This window comes from Mobula hypostoma, chromosome 11, assembly GCF_963921235.1.
Source record: "Mobula hypostoma chromosome 11, sMobHyp1.1, whole genome shotgun sequence".
NCBI lineage: Eukaryota > Metazoa > Chordata > Chondrichthyes > Myliobatiformes > Myliobatidae > Mobula > Mobula hypostoma.
The window spans coordinates 48,955,408-48,974,596 of NC_086107.1; the positions used below are offsets into that span (position 1 = coordinate 48,955,408).

Consider the following 19,189-nt stretch of genomic DNA (forward strand, 5'->3'; position numbering starts at 1 on the left):
ATGCAGAAGGTTTGAAGTTAATAACTCATCTCCTTCTACCTTAGGCCACGAACTTATCAATCACCCCTGCTGCGGACCACTTCTGGAGGTCCAAGCTGCTGACTTCTACAAAGAAGGGATCCGTATGCTCCACGATCACTGGGCTAAGTGTGTAAATGTAGGAAAAATAAATGTGCTAGGTTTTCTAAAATTGACTCCTTCTACCTTAGGCTACAAACTTATCAATCACCCCTCGTATATGTACTTTGATAATAAAATTTACTTTGAACTTTATATTACAAAGCAGAGAGACAGAACCAAACTCTGTCACTTTCATTAAAGAAAATGAAAAGTGTCCCCAGTAGGTAAATACATTATCCAATATGAAATTAAGCCACATAGACCAAAACGAATATTAATCCAGTTTCAAACACGTACTAACTGAATTGGCCACAGCGCTTTGAGGGTAAATGCATTCTAAGTATTTGAGCAAATTGGTATTGGATTTGGATGGATTAGAAAGACTCCTTGGAGTACTCCATCTATCGGATTTTATTTATCATCGGGGGACAAGAGAGTTTGAGTGAAAGACAGTCCAGGATGGTATCAGTTATAGGTTCTTAATCACATAAATTATGTGTAACCACAGCTGAGAAACATAATTCAGTTTAACTGAAGTACCTGTAACTATGACTTTAAAACATTGAGTGGATGACATGACTAAATGAGATAGACAATCTGTATCATGAGTATTTCCAATGAAAAAGTGATACCTTTCATTTAAGCTGATGGCATTTATTGTAAAGTTAATCTCATCAGAATTTGAAGCATATATTCTTGCTCCATTGAGGGGTGTTGGATGTATAAATGCAGGACGAAATATTCCAAATGCACATTCTGATATAGCCTGCTGCACTACAAGAAAAGACAGACTGTTCAATGGATGCACAGAATATATTACGTACACAGTGAAACCACAATATCTTAAGTTATTGCAATGTTTACTTGGCCCTTCACATACTTAAACGTAAATAAATTCTGGAAATTACAAGTACGGTCACTAGGAATGCTCAGTACTAACATGGAGTTTTTCTCTTTGCTCTTGATTCAAAACAAGTTACTACAGGAGGTCATTCTTACACTCAGCCATTAGGCTCTATAATGAGTCAAACTACAGCCGGGGAAGTGATGATCCCCTCCTGTGAGACTTTTTGTGGTAACTTATCTTTTATTCTTTCTACTTCTCTTCTAATATTTAAATCTGTTCATATAAATGGATGTATTGTCAATGGAGAGAGTCCAGAGGAGGTTCATGAGGATAATTCTAGGAGTGAAGGGATTAATATTGAGGAGCGTTTGGCAGCTTTGGGCCTGTACTCAATGAAATTTAGAAGAATGCGTGGGGATCTCATCGAAAGCTACCGAATGTTGAAAGGACCAGATAAGGTGGATGTAGAGAGGATGTTTCCTCTTGTGGGGGGTATCCAGAACTAGGCATAGTCTCAAAATTGAGGGGCAGGGTTTTAGGACAGAAGAAAGGAGGATTTTTTTAAGACAGAGAATGGTGAATATGTGGAATGTGCTGCCACAGACTGCAGTGGAGGCCAAGGCCGTGGGTTTTCAAAGCGGAAGTTGATATTTTCCTGATTTGTCAGGACATCCTGGTGAGTGGGAAAATGTACGGAGTTGATGATGAAATGACGTAGTGGACTTGACGGGCTGAATGGGTTAGTACTGGATCTATGCCTTATGGTAATGCTACTGTGACACTAATTTACTTTGGGATCAATAAAGTATCTATCTATTTACATTGAAAAGATTACAAAATGATGTGAAACAATGAGTTCAAGCATTTGTATAATAACATCACTCAGAGTAATTTCCAGTCTTTCTTTTCCCAATCCATGTTGCTAAAGGTACTGTATACACCAAATAATTGACATATAACTTAACAGGAATAGTAGCTACTATAATAATTACAATTATACAATGTATTTGAACTACTATTGGATACCAAAAACTTAGCTGCAACAATATTTGTTTGCTTCTTAAAGTTGCTCATTAATGTGCCATCCTGACCCTCTGCAGATAGCAGAACTCTTTCACGACACCCCTTATGAAGTCACAAAATTACCTTCGGCCTCTTTCTGAGTTATCTACAAGTCTTGTGCAAGAGCAAATTGAAAGATCACACCGAGCTGGAGTTCAAAATAATGGGTGATTTATTTAAAACTGATGGGCACTCAAAGACGAGTCAGAAGTTGATCTGTCTGAGATGAATTTGGGAGAGCTTTCACTTGATGAGATTACTAGTAAAACTACGTCTTGTTAACAGAATAGTGGCTACAGGAAGAATTAAATAAATATTGGGATATGTCCTGATTACAGAGCAAAATGATGTCCACAGGTCTAAGGGTAAATCCAGTTCTCTACACAAAAATGGGTGCACACTATAACAATAATTAATGAAACTCCTGAAAATTGGATGTCATCACTGCTGTGTTCCATGATTCTACTTCCAGGCTTTATCTGTGGTTCCCTAATACCACATTAGCACAATCCACATCCCTATTTACTAATTACTAGCCCCCTCTATTCTTTTCCCTGCAACACTTGCAACTCTGCCATCACTGTTCGCAGCCTGTCTTGCCTCATTCTGGTTACATTGTATTGGGCTAACACTAAGTACATGCTGCTGATCACCTTGCTCAAGATCTTCAGAACTGCCTCTCTTTGCAGTGCAAGTTTCTCTTAAACACAATCTTGCTTGATTCAGTAACCGTGTAAACAATAAGAGTCAGGTAGACCCTTGGCTGTTCCCCAGTCTCACATTCTCTAACAATATTGTCTGCACCAGACTCAATCAACATTTCTGTTACTGTCTTTTGTTTCCCATTTTGTTTGTAGATTCTTGTAATAGGCAAGTTATTGTCCTGAAACATATGAATCTCTGCTTACATACTGTACAGACTACTTTTCCGAACTTCGTGCCATTAGCTTTGGGAGTGTGAAGGTGAGTTCCTTCACAGTTATGCCTTTGACTCGGTCTGATCATAATGACCTAACTTCCACTACCATTGAATTGAAATGTCTTTCACTCTGGAAAACATTATCCTGATCTACATTTGTAACTATCTGAACAACTTGTTACTTTGTCATACAGGTCTCTTTTTCAACCTCGTGCAAACCCACCTGTGTCCATAGCACATTCCCCATCACCGTCCCAGGCAATACATCACACAAACCTCACCTTAATTTCCTCTGCAATTTGCCAGCATTGTGTGCATCGACCAAACTGCATTTTACCTCATCCCAGGAGCATCTCCGATTTAACTGTGTCTTCCTTTTAGCTCTAATTAATATTCCTTGTCAGATAGTCTGTGATCAAACTCCATCTGCAATGGTGCTACTGTATCACTCTATGTACCCCATCTGCCTTGGGGACAGTTGCATATATTCAATGATTTCTGATGCCTGGCAATAAGCCCACTCATAGTATCTGTAGAAAAGCCACCAATCCACTCATTTTTTCCATGTATTCCCATTTTTCCAAATGTTTGCTGAGTTCAACTTAGTTCTTTGGGTGGAGCACGAGGGAATGGAGACCCAAGCGTCCCAATATTAGCTGAATTAGGCTGGACATCTATTGGGAATGCTTCATCCTGGTAATTGCAGTCCGAGAAAGGGAACCTGCCACTTCCTGCCCCTGACCTTTAGTGCATATGAAGCTGCAATCCGGCCTATTACTCGCAGCCCTACCTTCTATAGAGTTGAGTCATCCATTAGTGTTTCCACCTGGAGGAATCTCTTCAGAAAAGGGGCAAAATAAATAGGAAAAAATACTTACCAATGATTGCAAATTGCATGGGAATGGAGCTTAAGGCTTTTGTACTTTGAATGAATGAAGTGGAAGAAGCATCTTCAAAAGCAGAGTACATTGTCTGTGTCCCGTCACTGTGGGCCAGAAGAATGGTTTCTCTTGGATATTCTTCAACCATCAGTTCCACTGGGTACATACCACTAGTACCAAGCCCATTGTACTGAAGGACACAACGTTCCTGCAATGATATCAGGATATACTTTACTCCTCATCTCTCCACATCTGTATTATTGAGATCAAGGGTCTTTTATTCCCTCTTTGCCAGAATTGGTGCCTTGGAACTATCATTCTATTTTGTTTTCCTTCTGCATAAGCTAGCTTTTAAAAACCCAGCTTTGAGAAAATCAATAGCTTGGTGTTGCAGGTAATTATTTTACCTGCAATGCCAAGCTAATGTTCAATTATATTAAATAGTCACAGTGGGTTTGTAATTACATACAAACGATAAAGATCAAATCATCACCAGGGCAAGATGGTTCGAGTTTACCTGCAGCTTATGGACCAGTCTATTTCAAAACTCGTGATGAATTGCAGAGGTTTGAAAAGAACTGTAGTCAGCACATCTGACTCACAGCATCACTGGCTGAGGGCAAAGCACTGAGCTATGAAAATAGCTAAGCCCAGGAAGCTAATTTATTTACTTTACCTTGTTTCATTCCATTTTAAAGCTTTTATTTATTGTTAGAGTTTTGACACAGTTTCATTATATCTTATGTTTTTAACATATCCTTAATTATGTCAATCTATTTGAATAGCTTTCATATGTTCCCGACTGTCAAAGATGTATAACAACAATTCCAAAGACCTTTATTGAGGTGGAGTGTCTGGAATGCCTTCCAGATACAGAGACGCTCAGGTCAATCTCCCAAACGGAATTATTTACTGCAGCTGGGAATGGCAGATCCAGTTCAAGTTCATCAACACTTCTAATAGGGCTATAACAGTGCCAAAAAACTTATAAAATAATCCAGACCAAATGAACTTCAGTCATGTAATTCTGCAATCTAAAGGAGGGCATTTACAGGGAAGTTTGTAAATGGGCGACTGGAACTCCCACGTGAAATCAAAGTAACCCCAAAGAGAGTGACCTTTTAAAAGACCAGTTTAAACTAGAACATCCGAAAGCTGTGCTAACTACCTGATCCAAACTGAGGAAGTGATGTTGGTTACAGTGGATACATTCATGTTTTGTCTGCAGTCCATAACGGCAATTTAGAACATCTCCATTCCCCTCATATATGGTAAGGTCATAGGTAGAATTGCAATTCTGAGGCACCCTTGAGAAAGAGAAAAAAGAAATAAATGTGTTCACTTGGCAATGTATTAATCCAGTCAGCACTGAATGCACAGGCTGATCATTCTTCTCTGTAAAACCTCATGCTTTTTAAAAAATTAATTACCCCATACTGGTTAACCTCCCTTTATACAGTATTACCTCATACAATCTACAACTCAAATTCTCTTTACTTCCCTCTGATTTCCTACACACAGCTCAAAGACATGTTAAGATACCAGGTTTGCACTGTAATGCTCATATCTGAGCGCTTTCTACAATTAACATCCACATAATTTCAATGACATCAAAGTTAATTGATTTTGCCTAGTTAAACATGAACAAAAAGTTCAGAAATTTATGCCTGAGTGGAACATTTTGGCCCAATAACTCAGCAACCAGAATGTGCCAGTGTGATCCCTCGTTAATTTTAGAGTGTTTATTAATGTTTAAAACTGGCTGTATGGAAACTGATTAAATGACAGCGATGGAAAAATTCTTTTGATTGCTTTTCTCAAAACAATGCCTGCGTTTAACTTAGCCCCATAAAGGGCCTTGATAGCATTGCAGGAAAAGATTATTAAAATAATATGACAGCAAATGTGAGGCTTGTCTGTGTTGTTTAAACCAGCCCGTATAATAGACAATGGTTATAGCAGAGTTATTTACCTCAGAATCTTGAGTGAAGAAGTCTTGATTACTATATCAGGTTATTGCCGGAAGGATGAGCTTGTTCAGGATTAAGCTGAAGAGCCTCTATGGTTGTACAATATATTGAGGCTCATTGCCTGGGGTCAGCATGCATTATTATTGCATGCAGCACCCAAAAGTACCTTATGGGCACATCCAAGTTCAAGTTTATTGTCAGGCAACCATATATATGTGTGCTGCCAAATGTAGCAATGTCCCTCTGGACCAAGGCGCACAATACAGTACATATAACTGACATACAACACAAAGCAGTATTACTGCAAATATATTAACAAGTTAAAAGGAAACAGTATAACGCTTCATATGTGATGAGACCTGGATGGTGGCAGGGAGTTCAGTAGTTCCACAGGCAGGAGGAAGAAACTGTTTCTCATCCGAACAGTCCATCCTAATGCTATGGTACCTCCTGACTGATGGTAGAGTGATTCAGAAGAGATGGCAAGAAAAATAGGTAGCATAACTGAAGATAATAATTACTGTTATTAGCCAAATGGTTCAGCCTCCCAACATCTCTCAATCACAGGGCAAACAACTAACCCCAACAAACTCTGCTTAGCTTTACCTTAAGACAGGTAACAGGGGCAGCTGTGGAGGTACATTAACAGCTCCATCATCCGAGCGTGTTCCCAAATCCACAAATAGAGAAAATGTAAATTTAAAATTCTCCGTTTCCCTTGGAGACTTCATAAATGGTGGCCAACAACAACCAAGAGACCTGTAAAACAAAAGATCTTGTTTAATGCCTAAAGGATGCTAACTGGAAGTTGCAGAGTAGTAGTGCTAAAGTGAAGTTGCAAAGAGAGAGGGACAAAGCCTGGCTCTGCCATCTTCTTCCCCTCTTACAGACACCAAACTGTGACATTGTAGACCTCAGCAAAGCTGAAAAGGTTGCTGATTTTTGACTTTATGGCTCACCTTTATCCTTTCACTCACTCCCTATCTGATGGGAGCTCCAGCCGACATTCACAACACTTTGCTATGACTAACACGAGGAATTCTGCAGATGCTGGAAATTCAAGCAACACACAAAGTTGCTGGTGAACGCAGCAGGTCAGGCAGCATCTCTAAGAAGAGGTACAGTTGACGTTTCAGGCCGAGACTCTTCGTCAGGACTAACTGAAGGAAGAGTGAGTAAGGGATTTGAAAGTTGGAGGGGGAGGGGGAGATCCAAAATGATAGGAGAAGACAGGAGAGGGAGTGATGGAGCCAAGAGCTGGACAGGTGATTGGCAAAAGGGATATGAGAGGATCATGGGACAGGAGGTCCGGGGAGAAGAAAAAAGAGGGAGGGGGGGAAAAATCCAGAGGATGAGCAAGAATTATAGTGAGAGGGACAGAGGGAGGAAAAGGAGAGTGAGAGAAAGAATGTGTGTATATAAATAATGTATGGGGTACGAGGGGGAGGTGGGGCATTAGCGGAAGTTAGAGAAGTCAATGTTCATGCTATCAGGTTGGAGGCTACCCAGACGGAATATAAGGTGTTCTTCCTCCAACCTGAGGGTGGCTTCATCTTTACAGTAGAGGAGGCCGTGGATAGACATGTCAGAATGGGAATGGGATGTGGAGTTAAAATGTGTGGCCAATGGGATGTGGAGTTAAAATGTGTGGCCAGTGGGATGTGGAGTTAAAATGTGTGGCCTGTGGGATGTGGAGTTAAGATGTGTGGCCAGTGGGATGTGGAGTTAAAATGTGTGGCCAGTGGGATGTGGAGTTAAAATGTGTGGCCAGTGGGACTCCACATCCCATTCCGACATGTCTATCCATGGCTTTCTCTACTGTAAAGATGAAGCCACACTCAGGTTGGAGGAACAACACCTTATATTCCGTCTGGCTAGCCTCCAACCTGATGGCATGAATATTGACTTCTCTAACTTTCGCTAATGCCCCATCCGTTATTTATATACACACATTCTTTCTCTCACTCTCCTTTTTCTCCCTCTGTCCCTCTGACTTTACCCCTTGCCCATCCTCTGGGTTTTTCCCCCCCTCCCCATTTTTCCTTCTTCCTGGGCCTCCTGTCCCATGATCCTCTCATATCCCTTTTGCCAATCACCTGTCCAGCTCTTGGCTCCATCCCTCCCCCTCCTGTCTTCTCCTATCATTTTGGATCTCCTCCTCCCCCTCCCACTTTCAAATTTCTTACTAGCTCTTCCTTTAGATAGTCCTGACGAAGGGTCTCGGCCTGAAACGTCGACTGTACCTCTTCCTAGAGATGCTGCCTGACCTACTGCATTCACCAGCAACTTTGATGTGTGTTGCTTGCTATGTCTAAGCAGCTTTTAAAGTTTGAGCTGTGCACTTAATATATCTCAATCCTACAGGTATGGTGCAGTAGGCAGAATTCTAAGATATAAATGAAATTCAGAAAACTCACCAACAATGTAGTTCTGCTATTTAAGAAAGGAAGGAGGCAGCAAAAAGAAAATTACAGACCTATTAGTTTGACATCGGTGGTTGGAAAGATATTGGAGTCAATCCTCAAGAACGAGGTTATGAATTACCTCGAGGTGCATGACAAGATAGGCCGAAGCCAGCATGGTTTCAAGAAGGGAAGATCCTGCCTTACCAATTTATTGGAATTTTTTGAGGTAATCTCGAATAAGATTGACAAGGGAGAGGCTGTGGATGTTGTATGTTTGGATTTTCAAAAGGCCTTCGATAAGGTGCCACATATGAGGCTGCTTAATAAGATGAGAGCCCATGGAATTATAGGAAAGATATTGAAATGGGTGCAGCATTGGCTGATAGGCAGAAACCAAAGGGTGGGAATAAAGGGATCCTATTTTGATTGGTTGCCGGTTACTAGTGGTGTTCTGCAGGGGTCAGTGTTGGGGCCGCTTCTTTTTACGATGTATATCGATGATTTGGATTATGGATTAAATGGTTTTGTGACCAAGTTTGAGGATGACACCAAGATAGGTGGAGGAGCAGGAAATGTTGAAGAAATGGAAAGGTTGCAGAGAGACTTAGTCAGTTTAGGAGAGTGGGCAAAGAAATAGCAGATGAGATACAACGTTGACAAATGTACGGTTGTACATTTCGGAAGAAGAAATAATTGGGCAGATTATTATTTAGATGGGGAGAAAATTCAAAAATCGGAAGTGCAAAGGGACTTGGGGGTCCTCGTGCAGGATACCCTAAAGGTTAACCACCAAGTTGGACTGGCGGTAAGGAAAGCGAATGCTATGTTGGCATTCATTTTAAGAGGAATAGTGTATAAGAGTAAGGAGGTGTTGATGAGGCTCTATGGGGCATTAGTGAGACCTCATTTGGAATACTGTGTGAAGTTTTGGGCCCCCTATCTTAGAAAGGATGTACTGATGTTGGAGAGAGTTCAGAGAAGATTTACGAGGATGATTCCTGGAATGCAGGGGCTAACATATGAGGATTGTCTGTCGGCTATTGGATTGTATTCATTAGAGTATAGAAGAATGAGAGGGGATCTCATAGAAACATTTCGAATGTTGAAAGGGTTGGACAGAGTAGATGTGAAAAGGTTGTTTCCCTTGGTGGGTGGGTGAGTCCAGGACAAGAGGATATAGGCTTAGAATTAGAGGGTACCCAGTTAAAACAGAGATGAGGAGAAATTTTTTTAGCCAGAGTGTCGTGGATTTGTGGAATTCGTTGCTACATATAGCTGTGAAGGCCCGATCATTGAGGGTGTTTAAGGAGGAGATTGACAGGTATCTAATTAGTCAGGGTATCAAGGGATATGGGGAAAAAGCCGGAAACTGGAACTAGATGGGTGAATAGTTTAGCTCATGGGGGAGCTGCGGAGCAGATTCGATGGGCCGAATGGCCTACTTCTGCTCCTTTGTCTTGTGATCTTGTGAAGCCTTGGAAGAGAACGGAAGCTGCCTTAAGAGAAAAATATTATTTGACAAGACAATCATGGATCAGAATTACTCATGTGCATTAAGGGAGCATTTAGAGAGAAGAACTACTGTCTATTGCTGATATGCTAGTCTTTCATCTAGTTCTCTATGTTTTGCTATTAAATTTGTTCTTTAAAAAATAACTGTTTACAACTGAGACACTCTGCTGCTCTTTAGCAATGAAAATTATTCTTATCTTGACCTGCAAGAGGATTTTAACCAGCTGGCTACCTGATTCATATATGCTACTTCGTATCAGGATAGTAATAGCAGACTTCTTGCAATATTACTGATACAGTAAGTAGTGGATGTGGCTATTCTTGCTGACCCAAAATTGTCCCAGTCTCTAAGGGTGTAAGCTTAATTGGTGACAGGGCTTATAATAACCCCATCCCTAACACTTGTCTGAAAATAATATCCATCCCCAGCAGCAGTATAAACCATGTGATGTTTTCATTGTTTCCAAATGTTTTTATTAAAAGCTCATAAAATGAAGTAAATAATTGGCAAAAACGGCTGATAGCATTGCAGAGAAGAAGGCATTTAGCTTTCTTGCCTTCATATGCAATAGTTTTGAGTAGAAGAGTTGGGACATCATATATAGAACATTAGTTAGGCCACACTTGAAATATTGTCTGCAGTTCTGCTCCTCCACACTACAGAAAGGATGTGATAGCACTGGAAAGGCTGCAGAAGAGATACACCAAGGGTTTGCCTGGAATGAAGGGATTTGGTTACAAGAAAAGATCGGATCGGGAAGGGTTTCCCTGGAGTGACGGAGGCTGAGGGGTGACCTTATAGGGGTTTATAAAATAATGAGGGGCATAGTTACGGTAGATTGTCAAAGTCTTTTTCTAAGGGCAAGCGAGTCTCAAACCTAGAGGATCTAGTTTTAAGGCAAGAAGGGAGAGATATAAAGGAGATCTGACGGCAAGTTTCTCCTCACAGAGGATGGCGGGTTTATGGAAAAAGCTGCCAGAGAAGGTGGTCGTGGAAGATGCAAACAGCATTTAAAGTTAATCTGGGCAGGTACATGGATAGGAAAAGAATAGAGGATATTGGCCAAGTGCAGCAAAATGTGGTTAGTGTAGATGGGCAACTTGATCAGCTGAAGGGCCCGTTTCTGTGCTGTAAATTTGCTTTATTTCTCTGGCGATACAGCACAGAGTGGGCCTTTCTGGGCCTTTCCAAGTTACACCGCCCCAGCAACCCCTGACAAACCTGATTAACCTGAACCTAATCATGGGACAATTTACAATAACCACTTCACCTAACTGGTACATCTTTGGACTGTGGGAAGAAAGCAGAGCACCTGGGGAAAATACACACATTTCACGCTGAGGGCGTAAAGACTCCTTACAGAATGGTCTGGGGATTGAACTCCGAACTTCAGAAGGCCGCAAGCCGTAATAGTGTCACGCTAAGCATGGCATGCTTTGATGTAGACTCCGATTTAGGCATGGTGTTTGTCACACAGACGTTCTGATAGAATACGTTAAGAAAAATGATACAGAAATACAGTCGGCTATTTGCAGGGTTGAAGAAAACCTTTGTCTGTAAGATGATACTGCATGCTTGCAGGGAGCAGGATAATAAGCAGTGATGTAAGGCAGCCTGAAAGCCAAGGTCAAGTAACTAGCAACAGTAAAGAGATAAGGAAAGATAAAGAACCATAATTTCTCATTGAGATTAAACTGGCTTTGACCATGGTGTCTTAGATCTGTGTTAAACTATTGCTGAGGTGGGGTTAAATTTGCAATAAAAACAGAGGATTAAGTTGAAGGAGGGATGAATCATAAATCAGTGAAGTGAAGGGAAGGATAGATCATCTCAATCCAGTGCTTTGCTTCATGTTACATAGCAAATTTTAGAAAGAAAAATATACACCTACCTTACATGCAGAGCATTAGTGTTGTGATTAATTACTGTCTCTCCATCTATCAGGCACCAATTTGTCGTGTAGTTGCTGTCTTCCACTGCTCGAGTTCTGCAGTAAGAGCAGTTTAAAGCAGCACAAATTTCATCCGGGCCTTGGGAACATGGCAGATTGATTCCTCTGTAATTCACACGCACCTGTCATGTGCAAATTAACAGTCAATAAAGCAAGAAAGCCAGATATACTTCATATGAAACAATTTGCTAGTGTTGCATATTAATACAACTGATGTAGAAAATGGGTACCTGCAAGGTGGCATTAACCAAGGAAGTTTCCAAGCCAAAGGAAGCACCAAAATAGGAGAACTGCGTGGAGTTGCAGCCTTGGAGGACAGCACCTATTGCCAGCAGCCACACATGAAACTCCATAGCTGTTCACAAGTTGCCAGTAAAATCAAAATAGTAGAAAGAGAGTATTTGACATTTTGTAAGCCTCCTCAGTATACTCTGGTTAAACACATAGGATAGAAACAAGCAGTATACAGTCCTCCACTCAACTTCACCAAAAGTGAATGTGCAAGGGAAAGAATGTTAAAAACATTTCACAGCACAAATTGATTTGTTACTACAATTGCTCACTGTGATTGGTGAACACAGGGAGGGTTTTTTTCTTCCATTTGAGCAGCTGCCAAGATTCAACCTTGTGATATTTTGCAAATGTACTTAAGGCCAATTTTGTAGCAGAATTTAACTATGTGAGGGCAGCAACACCACTTTCTTGATGTAGATCATGTCTTCCTCAATCCTCACTCCCAGACCAATGTATTCCAATAGCTTCAATTGTATTAGTGTAGTCATATCCTCATGATTCTAATTGTCGTTTCTTGGTTGTAACATTTTCTTGGGAAGATTTTCAAATCCTATTCACTCTTTCCCATTGAATACAAGCTTTCAGTTTTGGTATTCTGCTAGGACTTCTCTTTTCATCTTCTGCGGTGCCATTGTTGTTTTTATAATGTAAAGGGTTTCTTCTTTTATGTTACTGCTAAGGCTAATGGAAAATGGCTTCTTTGTTATGTTAGAATAAAATGGTTTCTTTGTCATGTTAACTGCTGAGAAAGTTCTTCTCTCTCGCAGCTTGTTTGGGTTATATTACTGATAAGAGCATTGTATTCATTTTTTTACCAATTGGGATAGATGTTAGTCTTTCTTGTGTGTCTGTAAGCTATTGTTTCGCGGGCTTTGGAACAGAAGGTGATGGGGACAGAGAAAGGAGATGCGATGCTGTAAGCTGGGCGGTGGGATGGACCCCGAGCGGGAGTCCAAGGCCCAGGGTTTTCGGGAGGAGACGGAGACAGACTCGTGTGGAGCATCTGGTCGACCACGGTGGTTGGTCCCAGGCGGTGTGTTGAGGGGGTCGGAGGGGATCGAATGGCGGAAAGAAGACCCCGTTACTTGAACTCCAACTGTTGTGCACGAAGTGGTTGAACTTTGATAAGTTTGGCACCTTATTTTCCTTTTATATTTTATCTCTATTAATTACATAGTTCCAGTAATCTATAAAGTGTAATTATTTAATCGCATATGGTGTATTGTCTGTTATTTGGCGGGGTGGGGTACATCACACAGCATCCACACAAACTTGATTATCCAGTCTGGCGGGGCCGAAGGCTGCTTCCCCTAGACGAAAGTGAGCTGTGTGAGCCTGAGGCTGACCAGGGGGCTACAATAATATGACCAAATATTCTTTCTCGTCTGACTCTGTAGCACACTTGCGGAGTTTAAAGTGAATGCTTCTGATATCTTTACTAAGAAGACCTTCAAAAGTCTTCAGAAGGAAAATTAGCAATTGGCCATCTAACTGCTGTATTTTGTGTTTTAAACAGAGTTAATTAGCTGCACCAAAAACATTTGCTACAGGGTCATCCTGGTTGCAGTGTACATTCCACCCTTGGCCAATGTCAGGCAGGCACTGGAGATGAGCATCGATCAGCAGTCACAAGACAGAGCACCCTGATACCTTTCCGGTTATTGAGGGGGACTCAACCAGGCTAGCCGGAGGAAGTCTCTGACCAATTAGCACCAACATGTTGCCAGTGGACCAGAAAAGCTAACACACTTGACCACTGTTATACCACCCTCAAGAACACTCACTGTGCCATTCTGTGCCTGCACTTTAGCAAGGTCGATCACCTGGCTGTACTTCTACTCCCAGCATACAGACAAAAACTGAAGAGAACAGCACCAGTGGTGAGGTCCATGAAGGTATGGTTAAAAGAGGCGAAGGAGTGCTTTACTGGACTGCTTTGAACTGGTTGACTAGGCAATATCATCTTTGGATCTGAATAAATATGCCACAGTTGTCACCAGCTTCATCAGGACTGTGTGGATGAGTGTGTTTTTGAGAACAAACTAATCATACCTAAACCAGAAGTCATGGACGAACCGTGAGATTCACAGTCTGCTGGGAGCTAGATCTGTGAACTTCGAGAACTGTTCTAGATCATTGGTCAAGTAGTCCAGGTATGACCTATGGGAGGCCATCTTAAGAGCGGGAAAGCAATTCAGTGTGAAGGTGGAGACAGAATCAGATGCACGTGAGTTCCGGCAGGATTTGCAGGTCATCACTTCCTACAAAGTGAAACCTAACATCATAAATAGCTGTGACGCTTCACTCCCAGATGAGCTCAATGTTTTTTACGCACACTTTGTAAGGGAGAATTAAACTACATCTGTGCAAATCCCTGCAGCAGCTGGCTATCCTGTGATATCTGTCTCAGAGGCCAGGTGTCAAAACGTCCTTCAAGAGGGCGAACACTCACAAGGTGTCAGGTCCCGATGGTGTACTTGGTAAGGCAGTGAGAAACCTGTGCCAACCAAATGGCAGGAGTGTTCAGGGACATCTTCCATCTCTCACTGCCAGTCCAAAGTTCCCAGCTGTTTCAAGAGGGCATGAATCACATCGGTGCCCAAGAAGAGCAGGGTGAGCTGACTTAACAGCTATCACCCTTTTGTACTCACATCTACATGATAAAGTGCATTAGAGGTTGACCTTGGCCAGAGTTAACTTCCAGCAAAGCACGGACCTGGATCTGCTGCAATTTGCCTATTGCCACAACAGCTCTACAGCAGACGCAATCTCATTGGCTCTCCACTTGCCTTGAATCACCTGGATAACAGTATTACCCAAGTCAGGCTGTTGTTTATTGATCATAGCTTAGTGTTTGACCCTATTATCTTCTCAGTACTATTCAAAAAGCTTCAAAATCTGAGCCTCTGTACCTTCCTCTGCAACTGGATCCTTGACTTCATTGGGAGACCACGGTTAGCGTGCATCAGATCTGTTTACTGACAATCAACATCAGGGAATCTCAAGGATGTATGATCATCCCACTTCTCTACTCTCCCTATACCCATGAACGTGACACCAGGCACAGTGAAAATACCATCTTTAAATTTGCAGATAGCGTTGTTGTGCGAATAAAGTCACCAGAGAAAATTACTGGTAAATACAAAGCAGCTTCTTTATTCGACAAAACAAAGTACAGCAGGCATCATATGGATACGCTTCGGTGGAAAAGTCTGCTAGCCCATCATGGAGCTCAACATTTTATGTGCCAAACATCAAAGGACAACTCTATATTTACAATTTATGGACAATGCTTTCTTTGACACTACATTCAACCTTCACACCTCCTGATTCACATCCAAATGAATTTTAATCAGCATTGTCCAGACTGGGATTTACAGCTTTTAGGTCCTAAACCCAAAAATCACTCTAAGAGATTACAACTGTTGTCAGCAGAATTGCAGATGTTGCCCAGAACGTGTATAGGAATGAGATAGATCAGCTGGTCGAGTGATATTGCAACAACAATCTTGCACTCAACGTCAGTACGACTAAGGAATTGATTGTGGACTTCAGGAAGAGGAGATCAAGGGAACCCACACCAGTCCTTCTCGAGAGTCAGCAGTGGAAAAGATGAGCAGTTTCAAGTTCCTAGGTGTTAACATCTCTGAAGACCTTCCCTTGGCACAACGTACTGAATGAATTTGATTCGAAGAAGGAGTCTGAGAGCCTGAGTGGGAGTGCCGAGAAAGAGATTTTTGAAATTTTCGTTATTTTTTTTTCTCCAACGGCTTTCTGAGAGGCGGGACTGCGCAGACGTGTGACGTCGAGCAGTGCAGCGCGGCAGATTTAAAAGGAACAAAGCCTCATAGAGCGGGCAGCGTAGTTTGCGGGCGGTGGAGTGAGCCGGGAGCAGAGTGAAGACTTAAGGGCTTCGGCGGAAGCGGGCGAGGCGAGGAAGGTTTGACATTCATTTTCTGTTGCTATTTGAGGAGAGGGGCATTATGACTGTGAGGGCAGTTTGCTGTTCTCAGTGACGGATGTGGGAGGCCCTGGAGTCTCCAAGCCTCCCGGACGTCTACATCTGTGCCAGGTGCATCGAGATGCAGCTCCTAAGGGACCGCGTTACGGAACTGGAGCTGCAGCTCGATGACCTTCGTCTGGTCAGGGAGAGCGAGGAGGTGATAGAGAGGAGTGGAAGGCAGGTGGTCACGCCGGGGCCATGGGACGCAGACAAGTGGGTCACGGTTAGGAGGGGGAAGGGGAAAAGTCAGGTGATGGGGAGTACTCCGGTGGCTGTGCCCCTTAACAACAGGTACTCCTGTTTGAGTACTGTTGGGGGGGACAGCTTACCTGGGGGAAGCGACAGTGGCCGTGCCTCCGGCACAGAGTCTAGCCCTGTAGCTCAGAAGGGTAGGGCAAGGAAGAGGAGGGCAGTTGTGATAGGGGACTCGATAGTAAGGGGGTCAGATAGGCGATTCTGTGGACGCAGTCCAGAGACCCGGATGGTAGTTTGCCTCCCTGGTGCCAGGGTCCGGGATATTTCTGATCGTGTCCAAGATATCCTGAAGTGGGAGGGTGAGGAGCCAGAGGTCGTGGTACATATAGGAACCAATGACATAGGTAGGAAAAGGGATGAGGTCCTGAAAGGAGAATATAGGGAGCTAGGAAGGGAGTTGAGAAAAAGGACCGCAAAGGTAGTAATCTCGGAATTACTGCCTGTGCCACGCGACAGTGAGAGTAGGAATGCGATGAGGTGGAGGATAAATGCGTGGCTGAGGGATTGGAGCAGGGGGCAGGGATTCAAGTTTTTGGATCATTGGGACCTCTTTTGGCGCAGGCGTGACCTGTACAAAAAGGACGGGTTACACTTGAATCCTAGGGGGACCAATATCCTGGCAGGGAGATTAGTGGGGGCTACTGAGGTGACTTTAAACTAGAATGGTTGGGGGGGTGGGAATCAAATTAAAGAGGCTAGGCGTGAGGAGGTTAGTTCAAAACAGAGGGATGGGAACCAGTGCAGAGAGACAGAGGGGTGTAAAGTGAGGGTAGAAGCAAAAAGTACAAAGGAGAAAAGTAAAAGTGGCAGGCCGACAAATCCAGGGCAAGCATTAAAAAGGGCCACTTTTCAACATAATTGTATAAGGGCTAAGAGAGTTGTAAAAGAGCGCCTGAAGGCTTTATGTGTCAATGCAAGGAGCATTCGTAATAATGTGGATGAATTGAAAGTGCAGATTGTTATTAATGATTATGATATAATTGGGATCACAGAGACATGGCTCCAGGGTGACCAGGGATGGGAGCTCAACGTTCAGGGATATTCAATATTCAGGAGGAATAGACATGAAGGAAGGGGAGGTGGGGTGGCGTTGCTGGTTAAAGAAGAGATTAACGCAATAGAAAGGAAGGACATAAGCCGGGAAGATGTGGAATCGATATGGGGAGAGCTGCGTAACACTAAGAGGCAGAAGACGCTGGTGGGAGTTGTGTACAGGCCACCTAACAGTAGTAGTGAGGTCGGAGATGGTATTAAACAGGAAATTAGAAATGTGTGCAATAAAGGAACAGCAGTTATAATAGGTGACTTCAATCTACATGTAGACTGGGTGAACCAAATTGGTAAAGGTGCTGAGGAAGAGGATTTCTTGGAATGTATGCGGGATGGTTTTTTGAACCAACATGTCGAGGAACCGACTAGAGAGCAGGCTATTCTGGACTGGGTTTTGAGCAATGAAGAAGGGTTAATTAGCGATCTTGTCGTGAGAGGCCCCTTGGGTAAGAGTGACCATAATATGGTGGAATTCTTCATTAATATGGAGAGTGACATAGTTAATTCAGAAACAAAGGTTCTGAACTTAAAGAGGGGTAACTTTGAAGGTATGAGACGTGAATTAGCTAAGATAGACTGGCAAATGACGCTTAAAGGATTGACGGTGGATATGCAATGGCAAGCATTTAAAGGTTGCATGGATGAACTACAACAATTGTTCATCCCAGTTTGGCAAAAGAATAAATCAAGGAAGGTAGTGCACCCGTGGCTGACAAGAGAAATTAGGGATAGTATCAATTCCAAAGAAGTAGCATACAAATTAGCCAGAGAAAGTGGCTCACCTGAGGACTGGGAGAAATTCAGAGTTCAGCAGAGGAGGACAAAGGGCTTAATTAGGAAGGGGAAAAAAGATTATGAGAGAAAACTGGCTGGGAACATAAAAACGGACTGTAAAAGCTTTTATAGATATGTAAAAAGGAAAAGGCTGGTAAAGACAAATGTAGGTCCCCTGCAGACAGAAACAGGTGAATTGATTATGGGGAGCAAGGACATGGCAGACCAATTGAATAATTACTTTGGTTCTGTCTTCACTAAGGAGGACATAAATAATCTTCCAGAAATAGTAAGGGACAGAGGGTCCAGTGAGATGGAGGAACTGAGTGAAATACATGTTAGTAGGGAAGTGGTGTTAGGTAAATTGAAGGGATTGAAGGCAGATAAATCCCCAGGGCCAGATGGTCTGCATCCTAGAGTGCTTAAGGAAGTAGCCCAAGAAATAGTGGATGCATTAGTGATAATTTTTCAAAACTCGTTAGATTCTGGACTAGTTCCTGAGGATTGGAGGGTGGCTAATGTAACCCCACTTTTTAAAAAAAGGAGGGAGAGAGAAACCGGGGAATTATAGACCGGTTAGCCTAACGTCGGTGGTGGGGAAACTGCTGGAGTCAGTTATCAAGGATGTGATAACAGCACATTTGGAAAGCGGTGAAATGATCGGACAAAGTCAGCATGGATTTGTGAAAGGAAAATCATGTCTGACGAATCTCATAGAATTTTTTGAGGATGTAACTAGTAGAGTGGATAGGGGAGAACCAGTGGATGTGGTATATTTGGATTTTCAAAAGGCTTTTGACAAGGTCCCACACAGGAGATTAGTGTGCAAACTTAAAGCACACGGTATTGGGGGTAAGGTATTGGTGTGGGTGGAGAATTGGTTAGCAGACAGGAAGCAAAGAGTGGGAATAAACCGGACCTTTTCAGAATGGCAGGCGGTGACTAGTGGGGTACTGCAAGGCTCAGTGCTGGGACCCCAGTTGTTTACAATATATATTAATGACTTGGATGAGGGAATTAAATGCAGCATCTCCAAGTTTGCGGATGACACGAAGCTGGGTGGCAGTGTTAGCAGTGAGGAGGATGCTAAGAGGATGCAGAGTGACTTGGATAGGTTGGGTGAGTGGGCAAACTCATGGCAGATG

At 42.6% G+C, this 19,189-nt stretch overlaps 1 protein-coding gene across 1 annotated transcript in view; it reads right to left on the bottom strand.

Moving 5' to 3' along the window:
* The window catches only part of LOC134353723 (uncharacterized), a 45,989-nt gene extending 33,712 nt beyond the window's left edge, over positions 1–12,277 (bottom strand). The window contains exons 1-6 of the mRNA XM_063062015.1: positions 11,899–12,277; positions 11,609–11,790; positions 6,406–6,558; positions 4,998–5,136; positions 3,827–4,037; positions 753–894 (exon numbers count right to left, since the gene is read on the bottom strand). Of these exons, the coding sequence (XP_062918085.1) occupies positions 753–894; positions 3,827–4,037; positions 4,998–5,136; positions 6,406–6,558; positions 11,609–11,790; positions 11,899–12,021 (950 nt within the window). The 5' untranslated portion in view covers positions 12,022–12,277. The remainder of the gene's footprint in view (positions 1–752; positions 895–3,826; positions 4,038–4,997; positions 5,137–6,405; positions 6,559–11,608; positions 11,791–11,898) is intronic.
* Between the last annotated feature and the right edge of the window lie 6,912 nt (positions 12,278–19,189).